Source organism: Numida meleagris, chromosome 1, assembly GCF_002078875.1.
Source record: "Numida meleagris isolate 19003 breed g44 Domestic line chromosome 1, NumMel1.0, whole genome shotgun sequence".
Classification (NCBI taxonomy): domain Eukaryota; kingdom Metazoa; phylum Chordata; class Aves; order Galliformes; family Numididae; genus Numida; species Numida meleagris.
Window position 1 is genome coordinate 56,305,549 of NC_034409.1, and position 27,008 is coordinate 56,332,556.

The window sequence follows — 27,008 nt, forward strand, 5'->3', positions numbered from 1 at the left end:
GGGCAGGGCCGCGCTCAGCAACAGGGGGGCAGGGCAAGGCAGGGCTGTGGGGCGAGGGTGAGGCAGCTTCCCGCCTGCGGGAGGGCGTGAGGCGGCGGTGGGCGCTGAAGAGCGGGGAGGGGGCTGAAAGGTGGCAGGGTGGGGCTGGGCATCCCCTCAGCGCTGGGGTTGTGAGCGGGAAGCAGCGCCACACGAGTGGGACTCACAGATACCGCTTTATTTCAGATTATTTCAGATCTTTGTAGGCAGAGAGAAATAAGGAGGTGAGTGCCTGTGAAAAATCGTTGTTAAACACACATCTGTAGCTCGGCAGTGTTGGAATCTGCTAAAGCAAGGAGCTTTATATGGTTATTTGGGGCAGCAGCGGTGTTTTATAGCATCTAGTGCTCTGTATGCTGATATTTCAGTACAAGGAAAGATGCCTGTGTGCTGAGTGAAATGTAAGTCAGCTACTGCCCTGCTTAAATCATGTTTTCAGCAACTGATTAAGTCACAGCAAGGCTTGGGAGTTGTGCAATAGCCCTAACTTTTCTCTCATTTGAGGATAAGACAAGAAGTTTTGATCTTCCAATTAGCAACAAAAGCAGAAATTCTAGTTTCTTCCAAGGCATTTGTAAGCTCTGAACATCATGGATTCACACTACATAGAAAATCATCAACCACAGAAGAAGCTGTGACATCAGAAAAGCGTCTTTTACTTAACAGCTTAATGAGATTATGTTTTCTAAATCCAAGTGATATGTGGCTTAAAAAAAATTTTGATAGCTATGGGCAGCTCATTTAATAAATAAATATGGAATTCAGGTGTGTGCTACAGCTGTCAATGTCAGAGGATCTCCCTGCCCTGGAAATTCCCAAGATCTTTAGTGGAGTTCTCAGTTCTTCTGTGTAAACGTAATGTTCAGAACTATCTTTCCATGGCCTTTGGAAAAACCCGTTGTTACGTCTGGCTGTGTTGAGCTGCATTGAGAATGAGAAGTTTCTCCATTGCTAAAGCAGGTCTTGCTCAGTTTGGAAGACAGGGTACTTACTGGTTTTTGGTGTTTTGGGTTTGTTTTTTGGTTTTTCTTACCTTCATCTTCTATGTAATTCTCTGCTATTTTTGGTAGGATATTTAAAATTATACGTCCCGTAACACTGAATTTGAAACACTTCATACCTCTTGCTATCAAATGAAGGTAAATAGTAAGGTTACTGTATCCTGCTATTTTCTGCTACATTGGTATATGATTTCAGTTATTGAAGTGCTAAGGAAAACATTTTATTTTGTCCTTCTTGCATTTAATGGCAAGATCTATGCTTTTCTTTCTTTCTTTCTAATTAGATATTTTACTCCCTAAATTCTTTCAGAAATAATACAAAGAAAATGACAGTTACTGAAGAAAGTGTATTTGTAAAACCCAAATATGGAAGCTACATCAGAAATGCATAAAGAGACATAATGGCTAAAAACAAATAATTCAGACAGCGAAATTTGACCAAGGTTGTTAAGAATTGCACGTGTTTTTTTTTCTGTCCAGTGGAATGGGCTGTAGAGTCTAACTGTTCTTGAGCATTTAGTATCTCTGTATTCTGTAGGGTAGAATATCAGTGCTGCTCTTTGGGAAAGTGGTATCAAATCTGATAAAATTATGGAAGCTTAACAGGCAGAGACCTTATGAGCGCTCTGTTCAGAGCATAATTTACTTCCTTGCTTTTCAGCATAAGAATTACGATCCCGCTATCCCTGCTATTTTTATTTTTATTTTTATTTTTATTTTTTTACCCTGTTATTAAAAACACCGTCAAGGTTAATCTTGTGGATTACCTCAAAAATCAAAGCGTGACTGTTTGGATATCCTTACAGGTGAAGACGATTACAGGGGAGTGCGCAACAGGTCAAGGTAAACACAAAAACACATTTGTCTTCAAATTACTGCGGGAGAAGTTATGCTTCTATACTGTACCTCCATAGGAGGAAAATCTCATTATGGCACCATCAGGAAGAAAGCATTCAGGGAAAGCTGGTAAAGCAGCACAGGAAGAGCAAACCAGATCTGCCTATGACTTTCCAGAAGAAAGAAAAGACCTGAGTGGATCAGAGGAAGATATTAGAGAAGGTGCTTATCTGCTGATTTTTTTGTTATTATTATTAAACAAGGTTTATAATGTTTCCAAGCCTGAACAGATTGGAGAATGTTATGGGTCAGTGAATGGCTGAACAAGCATGCTTCCTAATGCTTATGAGAGCCTTCTTCCTAGTGCGTGGTTTGGATTAGTAAGAGAAGAGAACACAATAGAAAAGCTGAGTGTAGTGCCCTGCTGCGTCTTAAACTTCTTGGTAATGTTTTTAATAGATCTGGATTCTATTGCTAGGCTGCATATGATGCTGTGGGATTGGGACAGAACAGAAAAGCTCTGCTTGCTTTTACAGAGGGCAGAGTTGGATATAGGGCGGAGCTGAGGTCTCACATTGTCAGGTGTAAGAGTACTTTGGGAATAATCACAACAGAAGAAAAGCAAGAGATACAGACAGAAAAAGATGAATAAAAGTCAGCCAAGGGATTAATTTTGAGGGATTGTAACAAAAAGTGGATTTAAAATACAGTTCTCATTTATCAAATGATATTTTTGGGCAGTTTGATGTAACTTCTGGGTTTTGTCTTTCAACAGTCATCTCTGGGCTTTGTTTCTCTCACTCTTTCCCCCTTTATCTGCCTAAACTAAATCTTTTTCTTCATTCCTATAAGGTAGTGAAATATATGTGCAAATAATGAGTATTCCCCATGAGGTTTGCTGTGCTGCTTTCTGTGACATATCTGACAAGTCTGGTCAGTATGTTCTGAGCTTTAAATAGCAGTGGCCATCAGGTTTGTATTAGCTAGTGTGTGGATCAGAAAGTACATTTCTACAGCCTCTTAAAGGAGTGAGTTTGCAAAACTTGGAATCGGGGAGAATCTTTTTCAGTTGTTTAGTCTGCCAACCTAATTTCTATAAGAATAGCTGAGCAGCCTTACAACGTATACAGTTGTCTTGTTCTCAGGATAGCTTGTACGGCTGTCTGCACTGATACTCACTGTTTCAAAACAGTCCATGTTTTTAGGTATTAAATTAGTATTCTTTCATAATTCCTGAGTACCCTGTGTTTGTGTCTTGAATTGGATATAATCTTTCTTGATCTTTTCCCCCACCTTTGGTAACAGAAATGTAACAGCCAAGGGTTTACTAATTTATATTGAGAGAACAGAAGTATATTTCTCTGTGGCTTTGTTTCCTTAAAAGAGTACACGATTTCAGTACTTAGGGTAAAATGGAATTCTTATAGGTTTTTTTTTCCATTTTTAGATTAATTTTAGCTTTCTGATAATTTTATGTTGTGAGTTGAGCGTAATTGTGTAGCAGTGGACTGAGAAACTCCAATTGGTAGAGACCCGCACTGAGGAACTCAAGGCAGTGCCAGCTCAAATCCAGCCATGTGGGGTCCATCACCATCTGTCACTTCCTTTCAAAGTTTTAGGAGCTGCAAGTGTAATGATGGGACCCGTGCTCAAAGAAGACTTCATGTTAAATTAATTACACTTCCAGGAATTCAAATGGCCCCACAAAATCTAAAATATTTTTGTAAATCTTTTTGAAATTTACATTAAGGTGAGACACCAGTAATGGACAAGCATGGCAAGAAAAGACCTTTGGTGGCTTCTCATGTGGTTCCAGATGATGTTGGGTAAGGTTTAGAATATATATATTTTAAATACTTATAAGTCCTTAAAATCTTTTTTTAAACTGCGAGTGAAATTTTTTAAGTCATTATTATATTTTTCCTTTCTGATCTTAGTTGCTTAAAGATAATAACAGCATTAAAAATTCTATGAAGACTGCATGAAAAATATTTTTGATAAATACAATGAAATTCAAAATGTATTGGCCAAATATAACACAAAAGTGTATGTTGCAAAAGCTTTTATTGAGGTTCAAGCTGTAGAGTTGATTTTTTTTTTCTCCTCCCTAAAAAGAGTGACATCCTGTGGAAAAGTTGAGCTATTAAAAAAAAAATATATATATATATATATATATAAAAACACAGGAAATATTTTCTGTCAGCTATCGTATCACTGCTTTACATACTGGTGATAGCATCTGAAGTGCTATAAAAACAGCCCTGAAATCATTTATCTTGGATGGTTGAGTGCTGGTGTTTTGTTTTGTTTTGTTTTTAATTTCAGTTATGTTAACTTTAATGAATTCTGCTTCTTGGGAATTCTGCATACCTTTCTCTTTTTGTATGGGGGAATGATTAATGTTATTTACCAGCCTCTCTCACTCAGGACCCTTTAAATGCCTAATGCCTCTATACTGGGAAGTTGATAGATGTAGTAATTTTTTCATCAAGAAACTAGTCTGAAAAGAGATCTTTTGCAGGAGGGGAAGGAGGATTAAGTCTTAATTTTTATCTTGTGGACCAGTAGCAACTCTGTCACTGCTTACAAGTAACGGACATGCGATAAAACTAGTTTCAGGCATTTACGTCAGATCTTATTCAAAAGTCAGAAAATACTTAAAAATCATCAACTATTTTGTAGGGGTGAAGTACAGAATATGCTGGAAAGATTTGGAGGTAAGTACACTAACGTTCTAACAAATTGAAAAGTAATTCATGTTTAAGCTACAGAATTGGCAGTAATTCATTACTGTAGAATAACTTCTGAGATCTGAATAAAATGGCTGGTGTTTGTAGCATTGGCTAAAGCCAGTTTTCAGATGAGAACTAATACGTAATACATCTAGAGCAGACAGACAGAAGAGGAAGAGAAGGGCATAACTGCATATAAAGAGAGAAGAGTATTGGTGTACACTCCATTGTAAAGGAAAAGGGCAGAGATGCATAAGTACTTTTGATGATCAATTCCCACTTCAAGGGGTGGTTGAGAGGCAGTAGTTATATCACAGAGAGAATGTAAAATGTGAATTAAAAATCTGTTGCACTTATTCAATTTTTTGTTACAAGAGACTGATGACTGCAAGACTGGAGTGAGGAAATTAGGGGCATTTAAACATGAAGCAGCTAAATAGAAAAAGTAACTCAAATTCAAGATAAGGAACAACTGTAGATGGTAGCTGTGATAAAATGGAGCTAGAGAATAGTCCGTACTCTGCACCTGCAGAAATCTAGAGACCTGGGAATCTGTAGAAATGAGAATTTCAGGAGTCAGGAAGAAGAGTAAGAAGTTTCTAGCACAGCCAAAGAATGAGGGTAAGTAATGCCGGTCATGTAGTGAGGAGGGATTTGTTTATGTTGCCTCTGTGGATTTAATTAAGTCATAATCAAGTGAAATCCTCAGATGGCTTTACTTAACATTCAGAGTGATGAGCTGAATTCTAGACAACTGGCAGCTTAGAGAAAAAGCACATTTCACTTGCAATGAATTTTTTCATACGCCTCACAAATAAGGTAAGAAAGCATCAAAAAGGGAAAACGTAATGCTAGCATTACTCAGTATCTGGTTGATAGTTTTATGTGTGTGTTAAAATGTAATATGTACACAGTCACTGTTTGCATGCAAATCTTAAGGTGAAAGGGTTTAAAGAATTCTTTAATTCAGGAATTAAGATTTTTTTTTGCAGTTAAGATACATATTAGTATGCTATTTTGGATCTAGCAGTATAGACAAAAGAGGGATTTCAGTGTTTAATATTAAAAAGCTAGGACTGCTTGTTACTCAGGACTCAAAAAACAGGAGGAAAATAAACGGATCAGAGAGGATGCTCTCTGATCAAAAGTAATAGGGCTGGCTGTAGCAGGGACAGATGCCTGAGCAAATTAGAGACAGATGTTTTCTGAAGGCTACAGTGGGAAGGAAAAGTCATTGCTTTAATTATCAACTTTAAGCTATTTGTGACTTTAGTGTATATTAAAATGAAATGGACATACTAACTTACATTAACCTGAACAGTCCTTAAAAAGTACTTCAGGAGTCTTTCTGCTGTATAAGTAGTAGTTTGTCATTCATTCATTCATTCAGTATGTTGACAGTGGTAGTAATCCCATACTACTTATTTCTGAAATGTAGGCAATTTGCTTGGCTATTACTCTTAAAAATTTGAGCTACTGTTCCTTCTAGAGAAAAAGAACATTTAAAAAGCATTGGCCTGGCTAAATTAGTAGAAGGCCTGTAAATGCTAAGCTAATTGTGTAGTGAAATAAGTGAGGCAAAGGGGCAGTGTCCAGCTGCAACTCCAGAGACCTGGCGTGAGGTAGGGTCTTGGGGGGGGGCATAGGGAAGCAGCTCTCATACCAGTGCCAGCAGCAGGTGGAGAGGATTCCTAATGCAGCATACACGAGCCCAGATCACGTGAGCTTCTTTCTGTCAGAACACACCTCGTTGGCTTTTCCAAAGCATAAGGTCATCAGCGTCTTTAATAAAATGCGCAACTTGTCCAAGTATGCTTAACTTCTAACTCTTCTTTGATTCTAGCTGACATTAACAAAGCTCTCTTAGCCAAGAGGAAAAGATTAGAAATGTATACAAAAGCCTCACTCAAAACCAGTAACCAGAAGATTGAACATGTTTGGAAAACACAGCAGGAGCAGAGGTAACATTTACCCTTGGTTTTGAAACCTGTGATGTCTGCTACTAGAAGCAGAGCGAACTGGAAAAAATGAGACATAAAAACTGAAATGAGACATAAAAACCTCTGAAATGCTGACATTCTGCTAGGAAAATGTTGTTTGTTTTGGTTTGTTTGCTTTAATCTGAGTTTTATCTGGCAGTGCTGTCTCCCTGTATGTATATAAGTGTTTACGTGTAAGTGTTCCTTTTTTTTTTTTTTCCAAAACATACAGTATTCAGTTAGGGACAGATTCACAATAGCCTCCTTTTTAAATCCATGCTAGCTCCTTCTATTCCATGCATGTAGACCCTTGTATTTCCGTGTAATTCTTCAGAGCACTTTGTATTACTTACAGCCAGTGTCTTGTTAATAGGCAGAAGCTCAATCATGAGTTCTCCCAGCAGTTCCTGACTGTATTTCAGCAGTGGGATGTAGATGTGCAGAAAGCAGAAGAACAGGAAGAAAAACTAGCGGTGCGTTTCCAGCATGGGATACATTTCATGGTGTATTATTCACAAAGAGACACCCAATGTTGTGGTTTCAAGGGTGACAGGACAGGGACACCCCTTTCTTCCCTTTTGGGGAAAAGGAAAGTAAAATGACCCAGTTAAGACAAGGAGAGAGAACAAATTCACTACAAATGGTAGAATGTAAGATGATGATAAGTAGGAGAGTTACAATTAATCTCTCAAATGGGAGAGAGAGGAAGGGAATGACCGTGCTGCTGCTCTCTGCTGCTGGAACCTGGAAGCCAGCTCACCTCCATCACACAGAATTATAGATCACGTGGAGGCCCTTGGGAAATGTAGTACCTCTTAGTGTGTCTTTCTCTTGGAGAATCAGAACTCATGTGAGACTGCTAGAGAGCACAAGACTAGGAAATACAACTCCACAGGGCACTGTGTCTCTACAGCCAGCAGCCTGTCGCATGATGTCATGATATAGAATACTGATATATCCAGGACACCCAAACATGTAGAAATGCAAAAATACTTTATTTAGTTCAGACAAACATGTAACTCTTAAGAATTTCATTCAGGTTTGGTGAAATGTTTAAATTTTGGGATGTATTTCAAAGTGAAGAAAAGTGAAGTACTTTATTGCAGGTTTATGAATGGGAATAAATGAAGCCCTAGGCCAACGTATATGGCTTGAGAAAAGCCAAGGTGATTCCAGAGAAGAAACAGATGTGCTGATTCTGTGCATGCACAGACTTTGCATGGGAAGAACAAAGGAGTACAGGAAAGTAGCTGTCTCTAAGCATGCATTGCTTAAAAATGTGCCTTCATTCAATAAATCTATGAGAATTATTTCACCATTAAAGGAGACAGTGGAATGTAATCACATAATACTGATGAATTCATACTCCTGCTATGTTTGCAAGTTCCGCACATCTCTCTGGAATACTCTCAAATACTGTGTTGGCTAGCTGTTCTCATAGGATGCCACAGAGGTACTTCAGGTTGGAAGGGCCCTCAGGTGATGGTTCAGTCCTTAATCCAGTCTTCAGTCCTTTTATTAATGAAATCAAGGATAACTCTCCAGGCAGGGATCTCAGTTCTATGACCCAGATTGTCAGTGAAGGCAGAACCTTTTGATTTTGATAAATGATAACCAGTGTTGCTGTCAAAGTACTTTTGGTCAACTAATAGCATTAATTTTTTTTCTTCTCCTTCAGAATATGTTTCGTCAGCAACAAAAAGTTTTTCAACAGGCAAGAATAGTTCAAAGTCAGAGACTGAAAACTATTAAGCAACTATATGAGCAATTCTTAAAGGTACAGTAAATTTTTATTTTAGAAGGCAGCTGATCCTTATTGCATCACTTGGGAAAACTGTAGTAATCCAGCCTTTGTGAAATACAGAAATGTATGGTTCACTTAAGGAAAACAACAGCTTAGCATGAATATTCATGCTAGTTAGTACTGTTTCTTTATTTGTTTAAAAATATGACGTCTGCTTTCTAAACACGCGTACACACTGTGCCTGTATATAAATGCTTTAGTTAAGTGTGTTCTTGCAGGGGTCTGATTGGCTTTCCTGTTCCAAATATTTAACTGTAACCCCTAGAGCGTGCTTTCTAAACCAAATTCAGTTTTGCACCAGTTTAAACAGGATGTAGATTAGTCAAATCAACAGGACTCAGTCTCAATTGTCCCTCAGGTTTTTTGAACGTGTTGAAAAAAGTGGAAGTTAGCAATCTGTTAACATTTCATAATGTAATTTACTACAACTATTACTGCGGCACATGCATTCCCCATAATGAGAACTAGATGTAAATTTTTTTTTAGTCATTAACCTTCCTAGTGTCTGCTGTTTTTGGCAAGGAAAACGCCTGTTAAAGAGTTCTAATTCTTTTAAAATTATGTAATTATTGCTTCCTTTGCTCTCTTTTTTGTTATTTCTTCCTTTTCATCTTTGCTTCCTAACCAACACTGATTAGAAAGGGTTTTCCTTCCTATACGCTAGTAGAAAAAGTAAATATTTTCTAAGAATCTGACAAATAATGGCTTATGGTGAAAATAGGTCCCACAGGATGGTTTGTGCTCAGTCCTGTTGAACTTTCCTGTTGATTTATGAATAGCTTTTGTATTTGCTGGCAGTCCCTATAATTTTTGGACACTGCTTACGTAGCTTACTGTATTTTAAAGACCAGAAATAATGATCAGCCTATTTTTAAAAAGTGGCTGACATGCTAGACAGCAAACAAAAAATTACTGATAACTATTACTCAGTTTGGCTTTTAATAAATTAAAAAAAAAAGTTTCTTTCCTATCATTTTACATTTAGAACAAAACACTTTATTCCCAGAATTTCCTCCAAGCAATATTTCTAAGTTACTAGAAATGAGGAAGCTGTAAGGGGAAAATGAAAATACCTGAGTGCTTGGTTTTGTAAGGAGCACAGAAGCAAGGTATCTTAGAACCAGAGTGGTTGAAGTTGGAAAGGATCGCTGAAAGTCATCTGTTCTAACCAGCAGCTGATCTAGCAAGACTACTTAAGTCTTTTGATTATCTCCAAAGATGGTGACTCCAGAGCTCCTCTGGACAACCTGTTCCATTGCTCAGTCACCCAGTCAATGAAGAAGTGTCTCCTGATGTTGAGAGGGAACCTCTTGTGTTCCAGACCATGGCCTCCTGCCCTGTTTCTGGACGCCACTGAAAAAAGCCTGGTTCTGTCTTCCCCACCTTTCCCCTCAGTTACATATAGAGTCTGATGGGATCCCTTAGAGCTCCTTTTCTCCAGGCTGAACAGTCCCAGTTCCTCTCCCTTTCAGCCCTTTCCTAACTGTCCCATTTTGAAATTCACTAGTTATGGTATGTTCTTTTTTTTGCAAGTCAGGCAGCTTTGAAAAATCAATTTGATATAGAGCAATGCATAGTTTAAGATAGCTGAAGTTTCCATTACAGAACATTACAGAAATCTTAATAAATAATAACCATTTTAAAAAGTCAAAACATCTTCATCGAAGATAAAAAAAAGAAAAAAAAAAAACCAAACCTGCCATTTTCTCCTCAGAGAAGATCAAAAGGTAAAAGTCAAGCCTCAGATAAACTTAACTTTACATGTCAAGGCAAATGCAGCTATGCACATGCAGTTAGGCGTAACTGTATGAGCAAAAGGGAAGATAACCAGTGAGCTTTACCTCAGTTTATTTAGAGTGAAGTGTGCAAAGAGGAGGAAATGTAACATTTTCTGTAGTTGTTGCTTCAAGTTTTCAAAGCTGTCATAATATTAAACTGTACCCCCTCTAATTCCTAGACTTGTAAAATTCTTATGTTTATTGAAACGCAGGATAGTAGCTAAGACCTGACAGATGCTGACTGGAAAGGACTTTTCCTTTGGAGTCCTATACAGTTTCTTTTTCAAGTTCGTAATAAAATTCATCTGTAATTCTCAGTGACAACTACTGCTATAAAAATTGAACTGTCACCTGAATAATGGATTGTCTGTTTTCAAATTAAACTTCTGATATTGAGCAGTTCTGAATTAAGATTATCCTTAACTTCAGAGCATGGAAGAGCTAGAGAAAAACAATGAAAATCTTCTAGCTGGTGCACAAAATGAACTTCGCAAAGAAATGGCTTTGCTACAGAAGAAGATTATGATGGACACTGTAAGTATCAGTAGTTATAAAGAACCTTGTTAAATACAAAAATAGAACATTCTGTAAAGAAGTCGTTAGACATTCATTTAATTAGATAAAGGAATCATATTGGTATGGCATCTGTTCAGAATTATCTCCTTTTCTTGTAACAGCAACAGCAGGAGATGGCAACTGTTCGCAAGTCTCTTCAGTCCATGTTATTCTGATGGCTCAATGGAGAAACAACTTGTACCTAAGTAACATGATACAAGTATAGGCGTTAGCCATAAAGAAGTTATCTTAAGATTTAAGTGTTTTAAAGTTCCTATTAAATGCTTTATTTGATTGTTCTAATCTTGTGTCTGATAATGTTGTAAGAAGGTATATTAGTAAATTCATTACTAAGGGGAACAAACCCCACACCAATTCTTGTCTGTCTAAAGAGTATTCACTTTCACTAGCATTGGACTGTTCAAATTGTTTCACTTTTTATAATGCTCAATTGAAACATTAGGTAGAGTTAATGGAAAAAAAAAAAGAAAAAAAAATTTTGCATAGTAACTTTATAAATTCAAGTACACTGCAAACAGAAGTCTTTGACAAAAGCCACAGCTGCAAGACTTTCACAGTTTCAGCACATAGCCTCCAGACCTGTCAGCAGTTAAAGTTCATAGCTTATGAAAGGTTGTTTAATGATGTATGTTATGGTGAATGAAATGTGAGGCCTTCTGTTGGGCTAGTCATTCTAATTCCTCTGTACCAACAAGGCACAAAGAACCAAGCAGGTTTCTTTAATTGAACAATGAGCTTAGTACCACAGCTTTACATGACATCTGCTCAAGTAAGCGTAATTGAATATTACTGCATGCATTTTGGGGGTATATATTTCTGTAGACCACTGCTGAGGTAATCTAGCTTACTTACTTGAAATGGAATATTAATTTTTGCAGTTTCAAATGACTAGCAGTTCAGGGAGGTCTGTCTTAAGAATAAAGCATTCTTCATTTATGCATCTCATTACAGTCTGTCAGTATAAATTAAAACAGCCACCCTACCTTGCGTGTAAGCCATTATGCTTGAATATCCACTCTTACAAATTAGGTAGTTCCTAAAATACTTGTTGGGTTTCATATAATACTAGATAACACAAAAACCACCCACACAAGCAAATCTGATTACTTTAAAACAATGTATTTCAAAACCAGACTAGACAACTTCTTATCTGCAGCTCACTAGGATTTTTAGTTCAGAACCAAGTTATCCGATGACAGTTCATCAGTTCCGGGAGAGAGATTAGTGATAGCTAATTTACAGAAAATTCAGCCTGTAGGTTGCAAATGAAATTGAGCAAGTAGCCTGGATGGATTGAGCTGTCTTGTCTTGTGTCAGATGGGACTCGCTCAGGGTCAGAGCAAACACCGAAATTACATTGCTAGAATGATGCATGAGGTAGCATGGGTCCACGGTGAGTATCAGATAACTAGCAATGCTAATTTTAGCTGTGGTGTTCAGTCTCTGCCCTTTAAGGATAATTAGATGACGCTGTGCAGTACAGTTAACAGGTTTTGCTTCCAATCTTATCTACTAGGTTATCTGTTACTATTACCTCTTGTTTCTGGCTTTTGGACTGACTGCTGTGCTCATTTCCTACCATTTACTCAACCCTAGCCTATCTTTATTTAAACCTAGTACTATACTACATTTTTGAGATCTCAGGGGAGCATGTTGCACAGTATTTTCTGCCCCTTCTTAAGGTCCTTGAACATCTCAGGCAGGCTTTCTGAATACGGCAGCTAGCTGAATAATAGCATTCTTTATTGTACAATTCAGTAACATCTTTATGAACTTAAAGCTCAGCTACATGGCAGCAAGTAAAAGTGACAATGAACATGTACATTCAGCAGCTTCTCACAAAAATAATAGTAATGCATTACCTCTTCAAAGGAGCGTGAGCATTTAGGTTTTGTGTGCAAGCTGTGATTTGCTAGTACAGACAATAAGCTACTTTAATTCATCTTTTCACTAATGAAAAGAAAAAAGGCTGATATTAGGCCTGACCTTCTAGAGTTTTACTATACATTAGGTTTTAGTTCCTTACAGTTTTGTTTGGATAAAGCACAGTGACAGTAACAAGATAAATTAGATTACAACGGAAATTAATACAGCAATAGCAAACATACTTCAGAGGGAATTAATTACACACAGGTACGTTGCATTGTCATATGTGGGTGTGTTGCATTGTCACAGTCTAGAAGTCAGACATAAAAGTCCAAGGAACTTTGTACAAGTTGAATGACTGTTTCACAGATAAAATCTAGGGTAGGGGAAGCCAGTGTCCTCCAGTACCCAGCTGCCTACAGCCTAGATAACGGGTACAGTGAGGCAAACCTTATTATGATCACAAAACCAGAAACTGCCCTTAAAAAAAAAAAAATCTAAGCTACAACTGTGTTTAGTAACAGTAAGTTAGATACTAGAGAATGCATGAATCCTAAAGGCACTGACAACAGTATTTTGAAATAGAGGAAAATTTTCTTGTTCTCTATTTCCTTCAGCTTATTGATGCAGTATCTTGCTCTTTTAGAAGTGTCAAAGCAGATTACTAGTTTTACCTCACGGGTGCCTCATTTTTACCAGTCTTGACAATGCAGTACTGTGTCCATTGAGACCTCTGTCTATCACTTCACAGCAGAATACTTCAGAAACTAATGTTAAGAAAATCAGTCACTTGGTTTAGGAAAAAGTAAAACCTCTCTTACAGTTCTGGTTGGTAGCACCTCGGTTTACAGTTTCAGTCCCAGACCAGAAGTACATAATTAAGGGTACTTAACAGGAGATAACAAAAATTTAAAATGCGATAGTTACTATATGAAGTAACAGCTACAGTGTCTAGAACACAGAAATAGATCCTGTTTCAAAACTGTTGATCACAATAGAATCTGCAGGACTTTGTATTTAGTAACTCTAGCAGCTGGTAACTTCTGGGATAGCGTGAACTGTTTTCACATGAAACTAGTTTACTGAAAAGCTTAATCTGTCTTCCCAGAGAGGCTGCTTCATTCAGCATTCCGCTAACTGTTTATTTTCTCCTTGACCTATTTAATCAGTCATTATGGTTCTGAACCTGTTCAGGAGCTTGATGAGATGAAATTCGGAAGACATGTATATGGAGATGAGCAGCAATCTGTAGGCATACACCAGTGGCATATCTCAGCATATCAAACAAGGATATGAACTTAAAAAGAATAAAACAGAACAGGTTAAAAACATATTTCTCAAAATTGTCCGTGCTATAAATTCAGCTTTAATCAGAACGTATCAGATGTTATGAGGTTCGATATACAGTGAGTAGTTTGTAGTTAGGGTAACTTTCAACAAACCACCTGAATTAAAGAACAATTACAAAAAGAGATCTGTAATTTTACTTTCAGACCTCTGTTCTAAGGAAAGAAAGCCAGTTAGCTCCCCATACATATGTTTATGCAGTATCTTGGCATTCTTTCCCCAGTGTCAGACAAAATTGAGCAAATCTGAAATGGCAGAGTGGAATGACAGAGACAGTTCTCAATCCATTCCTTTATACATACACACCACGCCAAAAGTATAAAGCAGAGTGCTTACCAATGCTATCCATAGAACAATATATTCATCGATGAAACTATTGAAGTACTGGTCCAAAAAGAGAAGTCCTGGCCCAATAAATGCAGTGTCTTGAAGACTGATTTCACTTTTTGTCATGTGAGCCACCTATTTAAAAAAAAACAAACACAAAAGGCACTACTGCAAGATCACTGTAACTGCCACAAAGCCTCCACCTTAAGAGAAAGCACTGTGTCCTTACCCATCACCAGCCTCTCTGAAGGGCCCTTGGGGAAGCAATCAGGCCAAGAGCCTGCTGATTCCTCACAGTTCCTTTCTCAAGGGCCAAGTAACCTCTTTGCAGGTTGCTCAATCAATATATAGCGCTTCAATCAGTGATGTCAGCTCTTTGAATCATCAAGTCGTGTTTTTTTGACTATTACATAGGAAACATAACACACGTGTCCTTTTGTGTTCTTTCATGTTTAGTTTCAGGTGTACTTCAGCAATTAGCAAGGCTCAAGGGACTGCATTTCCTATGTTCAAATCATTGTGTAAACTAAGGCTTAGCTGTAGGAGTAAGCTCAGCGACACTGAAAGTTCTAACCAATAAACCGAACAAGTTTTTTTGGTTTTTTTTGTTTTCTTTTTTTCCCCTGCATCAGTGTCATATTTAATCTCTGTAGGAGCCCAAGTCTATGACAGACAGTATGCTGGTCATAATGTAACTGATCATAGAATTATCTATGCTGGAAAAGACCTACAAGATCATCCAGTCCAACCATCCACCTACCACCAATAACCCCACTAAACCATGTCTCTCAACGCTATATCTAAACGTTGAACACCTCCAGGGACGGTGACTCCACACCTCCCTGGGCAGCCCATTCCAATGATAACATGGTGGCAGAGCACAACTGGAAAACTTGCACAGCGCTCACTGATCCAGAACACATCTGTTAAGCCAACAACTGGTTCACACGTAGGGCTGAAAGAAGTTTCCTTACCACTAACTTCTGTGAGATTTTAGCATTCACAAATCCAAATGTCAAGACATACAGGCACGGATGTTTTTCGAACAGCTGAATTGTAGATTTTTTGTAGATCACGGTGGCCAGCGTGACGAGTAGCCCAATGTGGACGCCTGGTGAAAGAACACTCGTTCCCTGAAATACAAAGGGACAGAAAGCTCATCTTTGGCTTCCGTCACACAGCAAGACCAATATTTTATACGTATTACGGCGCCCACTGAATAAAAGCAATGAGAGCTGTCAAATCTCAAGGAAAGTCTATTCGCGTTTTGCTAACACCATTAGTATCCCTTACGATAACCTTTAATCAGTTTTGTAAGAAAATGCACTGCTGGTTGAGTGGCAGAAGCAATCCAGTAACGGGTACAGAGAAGGCAGGTAAAGAAGTCTGCTTTAGCCCTCCAACGCTCAAAATAACAAATGAGTATTGTTAAAGTGTGGAATTCACATGCTTGTCTGCTTAAAGAGACAGAACTCTTTTGGTTACCTGAAGACTAATAAATTACGAACGTAAATTATTCAACCCCCATTCAGAATGTTAAAGCAACTTACTGCTATTGTAGATCCATTCTTTCCAACCCCTCCACCAAAGATGACGCGGAAGTAATTGAAACATGAAACCGCTGTTCCACACAGAATGCCAGCAACCGCAAAGAACTTCAGTTCTAGGCCTATCAAATGCACCTTAGCAGGAAAAGCAAGAGAAAGATATTAAATGTCACAGATAACAGCTTTATTTTTGCCCCCCAAGAAGTGATTAAAAAGAAAAAACAAACACCCAAACACTACTGACCCCTACTGAGGAATTGTTTTACTTGGATTTCTGTCTTGGTGAGAATAAGCTCAGGAGGACAATGCTTGGAGTTTAATTCCTTATTAAGAAGGTGTCACATTTCTTTTAGGAATAATTACTCCAAAGTGGAATTCAAACATGTTCTGGTCTTGACACTCAGCTGGATTTTACTGTGCGTGCTTACAATGTTTTCACTTTTTTTTTTTTTTAACTCTATAAGCAAAAACTTGCCACAGACTTGCTCCACCAGGACACGGGAGGGGCAGGAAGGACGGTTCCTTCCCTTCCAGTGGGTAACGCAATACTGAACCACAGGAAACACAAACGCCATCTGCCTGCTTTGTGTTTTGATGCACATAGTTTGTATGCTGTATCTTTGCACTTAGAATAGTCTCCAGATGAAAATCTTTGTTGAACAGTTACCTTTCAGAATCAATTGCAGTTTCAAGGAAACTTCCAAAGGCAGCACAGGATTTAAAAAAAAAAAAAAAAAAAAAGAGAAGTAGCAATAAATTGAAACCATTGACTATATTTTTTAATATAGACTGTTTTGAGATACAGCATAACTATCACAGATTTTGATGTTGAAGAAAAAGCAGTCGTAATTCATGAGTATTTAAAGTTGTTTCCCACAAGGAAAACAACTCTGTGTGAAAATAGAGCAAAAGCACCTTGCAGGAAACAAAGCTGAGCTAAACATTTCCTAACTGCTGAGTACATGGGTGAACTAATCGGAATTACTCGGTGCTTTATATTTAGATTCATTTGCATGGGTTAATCAATACTATGGAATTGTCTCAGGTCTTCCACATCCTATGACCAACAGAACTACATCTCTAAGATACTAGAAAGGATGAAGACCTTGGTCTAATGCACTTTTGTTGCACACAAAAGTGCACACATAAAGATGGGATAAAAGCCAGAGATAGGCAAACAAATGCTTTTGGACAGAAAACAATCCTATAAATATAGCAGTTTATGTTTAAAGTCAGCTCTGACATAACTGTGAAAAATCAGCACATCTCCACTGACATGTGAATCTGGATTTTTTTGCAGTAACATAGATTTGCTAGATTAAAGCCGTTAATCTTTCAGTTTTAAAAATAAAGCATCCTCTAAATCATTTAACTGAGCAGAAATGCCTGTCTTACAGTAAAATACACTAAAGGAACAAAAAATGTGTTAAAGCCTTACTACGAGCAGAGCATCAGTGGCAGATCATTAGTTTGCATACACGGCAGATGGAGTCTTTTTTCCTCTACACAGCTCTAAATTTGTGCACAGCGAGTCACACCATTATATCTAAGAGAACTACAATGTAAATAAAACCTACGGTTGTACAGGAAGCCCAGACAGAACATTAGACAGCTGGCAAGGGTTGATCCTAGTTGCACAGCATAGCTTCAAATACCATAGGAACTGGGAACGCTTAATAGGAACACCGAATACTTCATACACTTACCTTATAGTCCCATATTGCTGTTCCACCAAATGCAGATACCAATAGCAACACCGTTATGGCTATCTGAACTTCAGTTACATCAACTCTAGGGGGAAAAAAAATAGATATTAGTGATTCAGTTAAAGGTTGTTTGCTTTAAGTGTAGGGAAGTGGGGGGCAGGGAGAACAGAGCAAAACTTAGTTCAGATTAACTCAAGCCATGAAGTACATATAGAATGTGATTATCTAAGAAAGATACTCTATTTGGAGGCACACATCTCTACTTAACATTTAAAATTGAACCTATACCCTTAATCTAGAGCAAGCTGAATGCCATTTTCATAGGGAAAAGTGTTTAATGAATACACTGTTAACTATTTTAGAATTCTGAATAAATCCACAGACTTCTTATGTAAGTAAGTAACAATGTTAAATATTATGTCAAGCTCACAGTAAACACATTCAAAGTATCATACAGAAGTAGGAACCATAAAGAGCAGAATGGGACAGGTGGGATTTCTTTAAGCCACTGTATCATGAAAACTTGACAGATACAGCCTACAAATCATAAGGGCAGTATTTTGATGACTGGGTCATCGTTAGCAGAAGACACTGATCGCTGACACGTTGCTTTTTTCCATAAAACATTTTATGAAACAGGTGATCTTGTATCCCTTCTCTAGTCCTGACTCTGAATTCCACTTTTTTTGTTCCCAAACAAGGCAGCCAATCTGTCTTACTGTCTCTGATTTCTGAAATATTTTGAGAAGAGCTGAATATGTATATATGTATGCATTTAAAAAAGCCGAGAGTACTAAAGTTACTAGCAAGCAGTAACAATGGATGTTTAAAATACATTTCCTTAAGTAGTTAGATTTGCTATTTTAAAGTACTGTGACCAAAATCAAGATGCATCATTCCCTGCCGAGCACACAAACTGTTTGCACAGGAAGTGGTGTTTTTTTAAAAGGGGATGGGAACCAGCTCTTGGCTAATGGAGAACACTTATCTGATCTTGTACTCACAGGAACAGCAAACTTTTGTATGTAAGATAGTGACCAAATATGCCAAGTTTCATTGCAATCTTCAGACTTTTAGAAGAGCTGATGTTTAATGTACAGCTAGATGACGTGCTGAGGTGCCTGTCAGTGCCGACAGCTGTAAGAAGGGGCATTCTTCTCTCCTGTGTCATTGTGCTCCACCCTCACATCTCCAAGTTGTGGGTACTGATCAGCCTGTGAGATGAACCAATTCAGCTTGCTAATCTTCTGTGAGTTTGTATTTTCTGCCTGTTTAGTGAAGTGACAGGACTCCAAGCTGAGTCATTATACGTGCCTACGTTTTGTACTTAATATTACAGAGGCTCAGACACTTGGTTGCAGCACAGCTCAAATCGAAGGCCAAAGATGTTACTGAGCCCTGGAGCATTCTATCTGTACAGCCTGGCAGTGGTAGAGTACCCAGCTGTGCTGATTCTTCCTGGCCATCAGTGCTGAGACTCATCGTCATTTCACTTCCAAAATCTAATGCCGTTAATTCAGGAACAGCATCAGTGAAAGCTTCCATCCATACTATGTATTATCACAGTGAGAGTAGTACAGCGTACTACTACCTTTATTTAAACTCACAACTATTCTTAAGAGAGAAAACTGCAAGCCTTGGAAAAAACCTGATTTGCTTTCAGTACACAGAAATGAGTTATGTTGGAGAGGTAACTCCGAGTGTCTGCTCGGCTTCAAGTGATAAGCATGGAACCCCGGGCATTCCAAACTGCTTGTACTATGCATTATCGCTGTATTTATGCAGAAGCCACTACATTTTTAGTGAAGAAGTTTTACGTGGTACGAGAGCTTCGGTGCCTTCTTGATATGGGGAAATCATTCTCACATTTTATGCAACAGAAGGCACAGAAAAGCAATCCTCGGTACAAAAGCCCTGAGCTTATGGCGTAGTTCGTTTCCATTGCAGTCCAGTGTCACTTACAAAAGTGATCTTTTCACCCATCACTCTGAAGCATCTCTTTTTCTCTACAACACAGAACATCCTTTTGAGAAGAGCAGGATGGTTAAGCAGGTACAAGAGTTAGAGTTTGTGTGGCCAGCAAATAAAAAGAGCTCTTAGCAGTACTGCAGACAGCCTGCCTTTTGGATAGGTACCAAGCAGCATGCAAGTAGCTGATCATTAGCCTGCGTGCCCAGTGGTGCTCTGATTTGCTAAGGTGCTTCTTGCAGGACAGAGCTCTCTAGTACTCTAAGCAGGTAGCTTAACGCATGGCAGGGGCTGCCAGAAGGACAGCCTTCACCTCTCACGTATTTCAGATACTGCTGCTAAGGAGGTCACTTCTCTTATCAGAAATCATTACCAAAGTGCAGCTCATTGCTTAAAGACAGTAAAAGACCACGCTAGGCACCGCCACAGCTACAGGAGGGTACAGCATTCTCCACACTATTGGGAGTTAAATCAAAATTGTTATCTTTTACATGATTGTTAACGACCACTCCTCCCACAGTTTAGTGAGGACAGACTCAATTCCTACAAAGTCATGAACAACATTACAGAAATCAAGTAGAACTGCAATCTAACACAAAAACCCAAGGACATCCAAGTCAGCATGAGCCAGATGAAAAGCAAAAACCCCAAATAAATCTGGGGTATTTCTCCAAGCACTAGCACAGTTCTGCAGAACTCCCTGCCTAGGGATGCGCTGGGTGCAGAAAGTTTCTTTAAAGGAAGAGACCGAACGTGTTCACAGAAGAGAAATCCGTTACCAGGGAATTTTGCTACAAACGCATTGATTCAGAGTCCCCCGTGCTGCATCTGTTCTGTGGCAGGGTGATTATAAAGGGAAGTATCAGAGATGCTTGGTTACACTGGGCGCTTGGTTACACGGCAGGCAAGACAACTCAGGCCTGCGTGGTACTTGTACGGGTTCTGTGAATAAATCTGCAGATAAGAGCTAAAGGCATGCAAACAAAGCACTGACAGTAATGCAGAGTTTAAGATTAAGGTAAAACAGAAGTCTGCAAGGGCAGAAGGGAGACTAGGAAGACGCTGACAGGGACAGAGAGTGTGGGGAAAAAAGGAGAAGAAACAGGAATCAAGTAGCTAGCAGCCTCAGACATTGTCATACGCAGTTCTAAAAGATACCTACTTACTTTCCAAACCTTAATATGCCTGATACATATGTCTGCCAGTGAGCCGAATAAAACATGAACAGTCCCACAAAACAACAGAAAAACAGCCAGTCAGGGTTTGTTCCTAGTCGGATTGCTATGCAGGATCCCAGGACAACAAAAACTGAAAAGCAGAAACAAACACAGTAGTCATATACCCTCTATGCTTGCAGTTAAGAGAAATAAAATCACAAGGCATTGTAGGTCACTATAACACGGTAAGAATATGACTGATACTTCAGTAGTGAACGTCAGGGACAGTCCTGGTGGGAGAGACCAAAACACAAGACTCCTTTCTTTCCAGGGAGGGCCACACCTCCTAGCCTACCCTGGCCATTCTGTCTTTGGGCCTTGTAATTTCCTCTCCTTTATGACACAGACATCAGCTCCAACAGAAGAGCTATGCTCAAAGACTGATGATTGTGCTTTGCTGGAAACTGAGGCATAAAGAACATCCCAGCTCCCAAGGCAAACGTTTTGGCCACTTGAGCTGTCACAGAAGTGCAGGTATTGCCACCAACAGCAGCTAGGTTATAGAAAGTAAAACTGAGCAAGGCTTTCTTTTTAGAGACTCCCAAACATTTTTTTTAAGCTCATTCTTCTAAGGAACACTTATAAACCACCCTCCTCCTAACGACCAGACTAGATGCTCACAAAGGGTGTTTTGGCACATCTTACATAAAGCAGAACCCTTAGCTTTGTGTGCCAGCATCAGCCCTACAGGCACTTAAATCCTATTTATCATTTGTACCTTACTGGAAAACATGAGCAATACATAATATAATCTCTAGCCATGCCCTTACTGAATATTTTGTTCGTTATTGAGCTCAAAGTGCATGAAGATGTACAGGTAAGCGCAGACTGTGTATTTCCCAACAGCTGCTAAAACTGATTATGAAATTCCCTCCCTGATGGTAATCAGGGATGCAAATGTTGGGGGCAGCCCTGACTGCAGTGACCAGGAGATGGTGGAGAAGGGAACAAGCTGATCCTGCCCCGAGCATGGGCCTGAACCAGACAGTCTCCAGAGGTTCCTTCCAATTTCAACAAATCTGTGATTAATCAGCTCCTCTTGAAAACAGCTAACTTATTTTTACAACTGGGATGCCAAACAGTAGGTTAAGGCTACCTGTGGAAATTGAGTCGCAACCATGATCAAAGAGCTCTCCTAGAGGAGAGCAGCTGTTTGTTCTTCTGGCTTGCTTCCCATCAATGGCATCCAGAGACTGGTAGATAAAAAGTCCCAATGCGCCCAGGATGTATGCCCAAAAAGGTGCCTGAAAGAGATTCACATAAAAGGTCACTAGGCGGTTCCCAGTTTCTCAGCCAATAATCTATTTAATTAAAGGTAAAATACTTTGCAGCACAAAACTACGCTACATTCTGCTGTTTGCTGCTTAGTTAGCGGGCAAACCAAATTCTGCGCGCTAGTCTCTAAATGACTTGTAGTAACTGCAGCAATGAACTACTCCAGGTCCACCAGGCAAGCAGAGGTCCTTCTATTTTCATTTTAAAAACACACAAATGCAAACAAATTAAAAAGAATCGTCTCTTATTTTTCCACCGTAAAACCGCATGTTTCTATTGTAATTTTTGACGAATTAAACTAATCTTAAAAAAAAAAAAAATAGCACGAAGGTACTTAGGAACATCCTCAGCAGCTTACATGAGAGATACTTAGATCATTTGCTCAGATTTACAACATACAGGTACTAAAACACATCACTAAATAAAGACCTCAATTCTGATGGAAAGAGTTGTTCTTTTTTCCCAACATACAAAAACTGGCTAGATATGCACTTTGGAAATTGGATTAAAGAAATTAAACCACTGACTAAATTTGTCAGAGCAGCCCTCTAGTTAACACTGACTCTCAGTTTCAAAACGAGCTGTGGATCAGATGCATTAACACCACTCTTAGGCTTGAAGGAGCTGTCTTACACCAGTAGCTTTCAGAAGCACCATTTTCATACACAAAGTCATTATGTCTCCATAAAGCAATTTGTTTTTAGTAAAAATTTACTTCTGACGCTTCTTGAACGAAGCAGAGGTTACATTTTTGCCTCAAGGAAATCCAGCGGTATCCCTAACATTTAGAAGTGCTGTTCACGAAGCGAGCACCAAAGTCGGGTATCAGTGGTGGCAATGCAATCTGCAGGTTTTAATAGGTGAACAGCCATAGGCAGTCACGAAGCTTAATTCTTTTCTATCTGCAGGTGAGAGGTGGCTGCTCTGGCTCTACACCTCTGCAACTCCTCTCTTGTAATGCAAGTAGACCAATGTGATTATGTGTACTTCCCTACTTGGACCCAGTGCTACTGAAAAGTCAAAAACGACAACTGCAGTCAATTTCTTGGGAGGGACAGGAGAAGGCAGCAGTAAGAATGCCCATGAGGAGAGCTGCTTCTCCAGCCAATGTGGTCTTCTCATCTTCATACTCCATGACTTCAGTTAAAGTTACGCCTCGAATCACATTGATCACAGAACACATCTTGTGCTTAGAAGAGGTTCAGTTCTAAGCCTGAAAACAGCAATAGGTTTTTACTGAAGACTTTCTCCTGTATCAAAGGCTGGCTGATACAGCACTGTCATGTTTTTTTGGGGGTGATGACAGCAATACACGTTTGACAGCTACCAGTGAAATAGTCCAGTTGCTTAGACTTCTCCCTCGTTAGTGTAGCTCAACTAGAAGCAATTTTGTTTTGGGGAAGAGGGTGAAACGAGTCCGAATTCTTAGGTGTCCTTTGAAAAACTTTTGCTCCTCTAATGAAGGAGGAAAGGCAGGGCTGTCAGCAACAGGAGGACTCTATCGCTGCAGGGGCCGTGTCTGACAGAGCAAGCTCACCTGGTGCCACTCTCCACTGAGCAGCAGCAGCTTTATGAGGTGCCTCCATACTGTAACACCCTTCTACAAGCTACACAAAGATAGCGTTAGGTCTACTGATGGTTGTAATCCCAGGATTCAGGCAAGTAACCAGGACACACCTGGCAATGCTGCCCAGGCCACTGATTGTCTGACTGCATTAGGCTCTCCTCCTTTTGCAACGACCTACCTATAACTGAAATAGACTGATTTTAGTTAACTTGTTGAAGTCATGGGGTTCTCCATATCATGGGACAAAAGCAGACCGTACCCACTGCTCAATACGCTAGCCACGTTCCTCCCTTCTGCCCCAGAACTCCACAATATGTGATACAAGAATTCTTGTTCACGGTAATATCTTTGTCTACCTAACTTCAATGAAGCAAAGCAACTTCAAGTTAGACGTTTGGCACAACAATGGCTTTTGCCTATTTGCAAGCTATAGTATAGGCATAGCATCAAACAGTGCTGATCCACGTCTGCTTGCCTTAGAGCTCCAGCTGACGCAAATCAGAGCAACAAACTCCTCAGGCTCAAAAATGAGAACCATCCTCCTCACCCAGCTGCAAAGAAGGGGGAAGAGTTTTTGTTCTCCTCCTGGTGAGGATTGCCTGTGTCCGTGAACACCTGCAAGGGATGTGTCCCTTATAGCTATAGCTGCCATCTCCTCCCCAGCCTCCTCACGTGCTTGGCTCTCCGTCCAGGGATGTCCCCAGCCACTTCCCACGTAGCACCCAAGCAGTCTGCAAATTAGAGAAGCGGGAGCGTTTGAGAATGCTGACATGGCTGAGGGACTCTGCTGAAAGGTCAGGAGGCTCCCAATAATCATCAGCTTTTCACTGATGAGGTGTTTATTATCTCAGCCCAAAGTTATATCCTGTCCAAGCAAATGCATTATTTGGCCAGGGACAGATGTTATTCTAACAGAGCTAGAATACAACACGAACCTCAGTGAAGAAAACAAAACAAACAAAAAAGGCTTCTCTGCCTGAATTAAAAGGAAGTCTGAAAGATTATACAGGGTCTCGTCAACTGCAGATTTGGTGAAGATCAGGTCACCTGCTGAACCCAGGGTTTGAAGATGCCAAGAGAATGCAGATGTAGCATTGGGCAGGACTGCGTGGCATGCTTCGCCTTCAGGAAGCAGTGTGGGTCCACCAGCAGCCCTTGTTTTGTGCCCCTGTGACAGCACACCACAGAAGAGCAAGGACAGCTGCAGAAGAGTGTATATTCTGAGAAGATCCCTTGCCACTTATTTCAAGCAAAGTTCAAACCCACGGAGTTCAACAGCCCAAGTACTGCGATGTTTAAATATTCACACACACCTCCTCATTACTCACTACTTTTAGTCAACTTCATTTCCTCATTTCCCACAGCACTAGTTCTGCTCTAGCCCACAGTGCCCCTTTCTGGCAGAGACACACAATAGGCGCCATTTTCACTGGACTTCCCCCTGCTTCCCCCCAGAACTGGGTAATTTCCCTCACTCGTGCTCAGCATGAAGCCTTCCGTACAATTGTACTAACAGCAACAGAAGGAAGGAGCCTGTTTAAATCTGCACTACAATGGGGCAGAAAAAAAATAACCACAACATATCCCCAGTGCACTTTCCGCATAGCAGGGACTCCTCACATTCCTCCAGCATCCTCCTCTCCCCAGCGAGCTCCCTCAGGTTGGATATTAAAAACAATTTCTTCTCAGAAAGAGCGATGCTGCACTGGCACAGGCTGCCCAGGGAGGTGGTGGAGTCACCGTCCCTGGAGGTGTTCCAGAACCATGTGGATGTGGCACTGAGGGATGTGGTCAGTGGGCATGGTGGGGGTGGGCTGGCGGTTGGACTAGGTGATCTTGGAGGTCTTTCTGAGCCTTAATGATTCCACGATTATTTAAAAGAGCTTTTGTCCCTCTCCGTGAGGGTTTTCCAAACCTTCAACATCTCCTTTCACATCCAGCAGCTCTTTCTGCTGTTCAGTGGAACGTTCTGTTCCACATTTCATGGGTGTTGCATACCCTGCTCAGTGCTTCACACCTCCCATGCGCTGGGCGAGGGATGCTCCTTCCTTCACGGCCTTGAAGCTCTCAGCTCACACCAAGTCCTCTATTCCACCCTCCTATCTGCTGCTTTATTATCTCTCCCACAAACTGCAAATCTATAACCTTTCCCTTCCGGCCCTTCTCTGTTTCCAGTGTCCTCTGGGAAATTACAGACAGTGGGAAGAAATGCCTTAAAAAAAAAAAAAAAAAACACAAGCAAATGAGAAATGATGGAACAGAAGCCAAGAGCATGCAGGACAAATTTTTACCACTGGATGAAATGCACTCTGATCAGTTTTGGCCATTCTTTGCTTAGATCCTGCTACCACTGCTACATGATTTTTTAACAGGTATAAGATCAATACAAAGTAAGAGTTACTGTTAGTATGAAAACCCTGTGCTGATGGAGTAACTGCAGCTGCTTCAGGGAAGTCAGCTTGCACGGAGTGTTCCTAACAACACAAACTGTTCACTAGCACATGATGGGAATAAACAGCAGCCCTCATCTAAGGTGTGCTCCTTCTACACTCTAATATAGGACAAGCACAGTGTTCATACTGTAGGTCAGCAGAACTTTCTGGTAATAAATATTCTATGATTATTGTCAGATCAGCCACCTCACTGATCTCACACTTCAATACCACAGTCACCTTCTGCTGTATCTAGGAAACTCAGCTGTGCTATGATACACTGAAACCCAGGAGATGGTCATCGATGATGAACATCCTTAGTCCTTCCTTTCAGGAGGAGAATGTAGGAAAACAAATCTGCTAAGGAGACAAAGAGTGAATTAAAGCGTGACCTTGCTTCTGCCAGAAAGCATTACCTCCAGAATACAGTATAGCAGCTATGATCGGTCAACACGCCTGAGGGATGAGATGCCATCCAAGAGAGACCTAGACAGGCTCAAGCAGTGGGCCCCACAGAACCTCATGAGGTTCAACAAATCCAAGTGCAAGGTCATGGCAACTCTCGCTATCAGTACAAGTAGGGGGGATGTAAGGATGGAGTACAGCCCTGCTGAAAAGTACATGGATGTACTGGTGGATGGGAAGCTGGACATGAGCCAGCAATGTGCCCTCACAACACAGAAAGCCAATTATATTCTGGGCTGTATCAAAAGCAGCGTGGCCAGATGGGCGAGGGAGGTGATCCTGCCCCTCTACTCCATGCTGGTGAGACCTCACCTGGAGTACTGCATCCAGACGTGGAGTCCTCAATACAGGAGAGGCACAGACCCATTGGAGCACATTGAGAGGAAGGCCACAAAAATGACCCAAGGTATGGAACATCTCCCTGCAAGGACAGGCTGAGAGAACTGGTGCTGTTCAGCCTGGAGAAGGCTCCAGGGAGACATGAGAGCAGCCTGTCAGTATCTAAAGGGGGGCTGTAAGAAAGAAGGGGACAGACTCTTCAGCAG

The 27,008-nt window shown here is 40.1% G+C and overlaps 2 protein-coding genes across 12 annotated transcripts in view; one reads left to right on the plus strand and one right to left on the minus strand.

The window, feature by feature from the left end:
* On the plus strand, window positions 1-11,028 carry SYCP3 (synaptonemal complex protein 3). Of its 8 annotated transcripts, none has more exons than XM_021387649.1 (11): window positions 1-57; window positions 226-263; window positions 1,847-1,883; window positions 1,955-2,099; window positions 3,628-3,703; window positions 4,560-4,594; window positions 6,453-6,570; window positions 6,962-7,061; window positions 8,267-8,365; window positions 10,600-10,704; window positions 10,848-11,028. In XM_021387649.1, exons 4-11 carry the CDS (start codon window positions 1,970-1,972, stop codon window positions 10,899-10,901), a joined length of 717 nt encoding a protein of 238 aa, XP_021243324.1. In that variant the 5' UTR covers window positions 1-57; window positions 226-263; window positions 1,847-1,883; window positions 1,955-1,969; the 3' UTR covers window positions 10,902-11,028. The 8 variants fall into 8 exon arrangements, with proteins under 8 accessions (XP_021243324.1, XP_021243329.1, XP_021243298.1 ...); XM_021387631.1 differs by lacking the exon at window positions 1-57 and adding an exon at window positions 67-130; XM_021387654.1 differs by lacking the exon at window positions 1,847-1,883.
* The window catches only part of CHPT1 (choline phosphotransferase 1), a 22,636-nt gene continuing 3,192 nt past the window's right edge, over window positions 7,565-27,008 (minus strand). The window contains exons 2-10 of one of the 4 annotated variants that reach the window (XM_021387610.1): window positions 24,114-24,297; window positions 21,821-21,968; window positions 20,674-20,815; window positions 17,540-17,624; window positions 15,837-15,968; window positions 15,261-15,419; window positions 14,296-14,421; window positions 13,799-13,909; window positions 7,565-10,927 (exon numbers count right to left, since the gene is read on the minus strand). In XM_021387610.1, coding sequence (XP_021243285.1) covers window positions 10,883-10,927; window positions 13,799-13,909; window positions 14,296-14,421; window positions 15,261-15,419; window positions 15,837-15,968; window positions 17,540-17,624; window positions 20,674-20,815; window positions 21,821-21,968; window positions 24,114-24,218 — 1,053 coding nt within the window. In that variant the 5' untranslated portion in view covers window positions 24,219-24,297 and the 3' untranslated portion in view covers window positions 7,565-10,882. Of the gene's footprint in view, window positions 10,928-13,798; window positions 13,910-14,295; window positions 14,422-15,260; window positions 15,420-15,836; window positions 15,969-17,539; window positions 17,625-20,673; window positions 20,816-21,820; window positions 21,969-23,676; window positions 24,040-24,113; window positions 24,298-27,008 lie in introns of those variants that run through there. The other 3 variants (XM_021387613.1, XM_021387595.1, XM_021387602.1) reach the window with 3 other exon arrangements.

What these genes read in the sequence shown, in the direction of transcription:
- SYCP3 (XM_021387649.1), top strand. Translation starts at nt 1,970, where the DNA reads ATGGCACCATCAGGAAGAAAGCATTCAGGGAAAGCTGGTAAAGCAGCA. An exon ending in GTGGTTCCAGATGATGTTGG is followed by an intron (nt 3,704 to 4,559) that starts GTAAGGTTTAGA and finishes ACTATTTTGTAG; the next exon opens with GGGTGAAGTACAGAATATGC. An exon ending in AGAAGATTATGATGGACACT is followed by an intron (nt 10,705 to 10,847) that starts GTAAGTATCAGT and finishes TTCTTGTAACAG; the next exon opens with CAACAGCAGGAGATGGCAAC.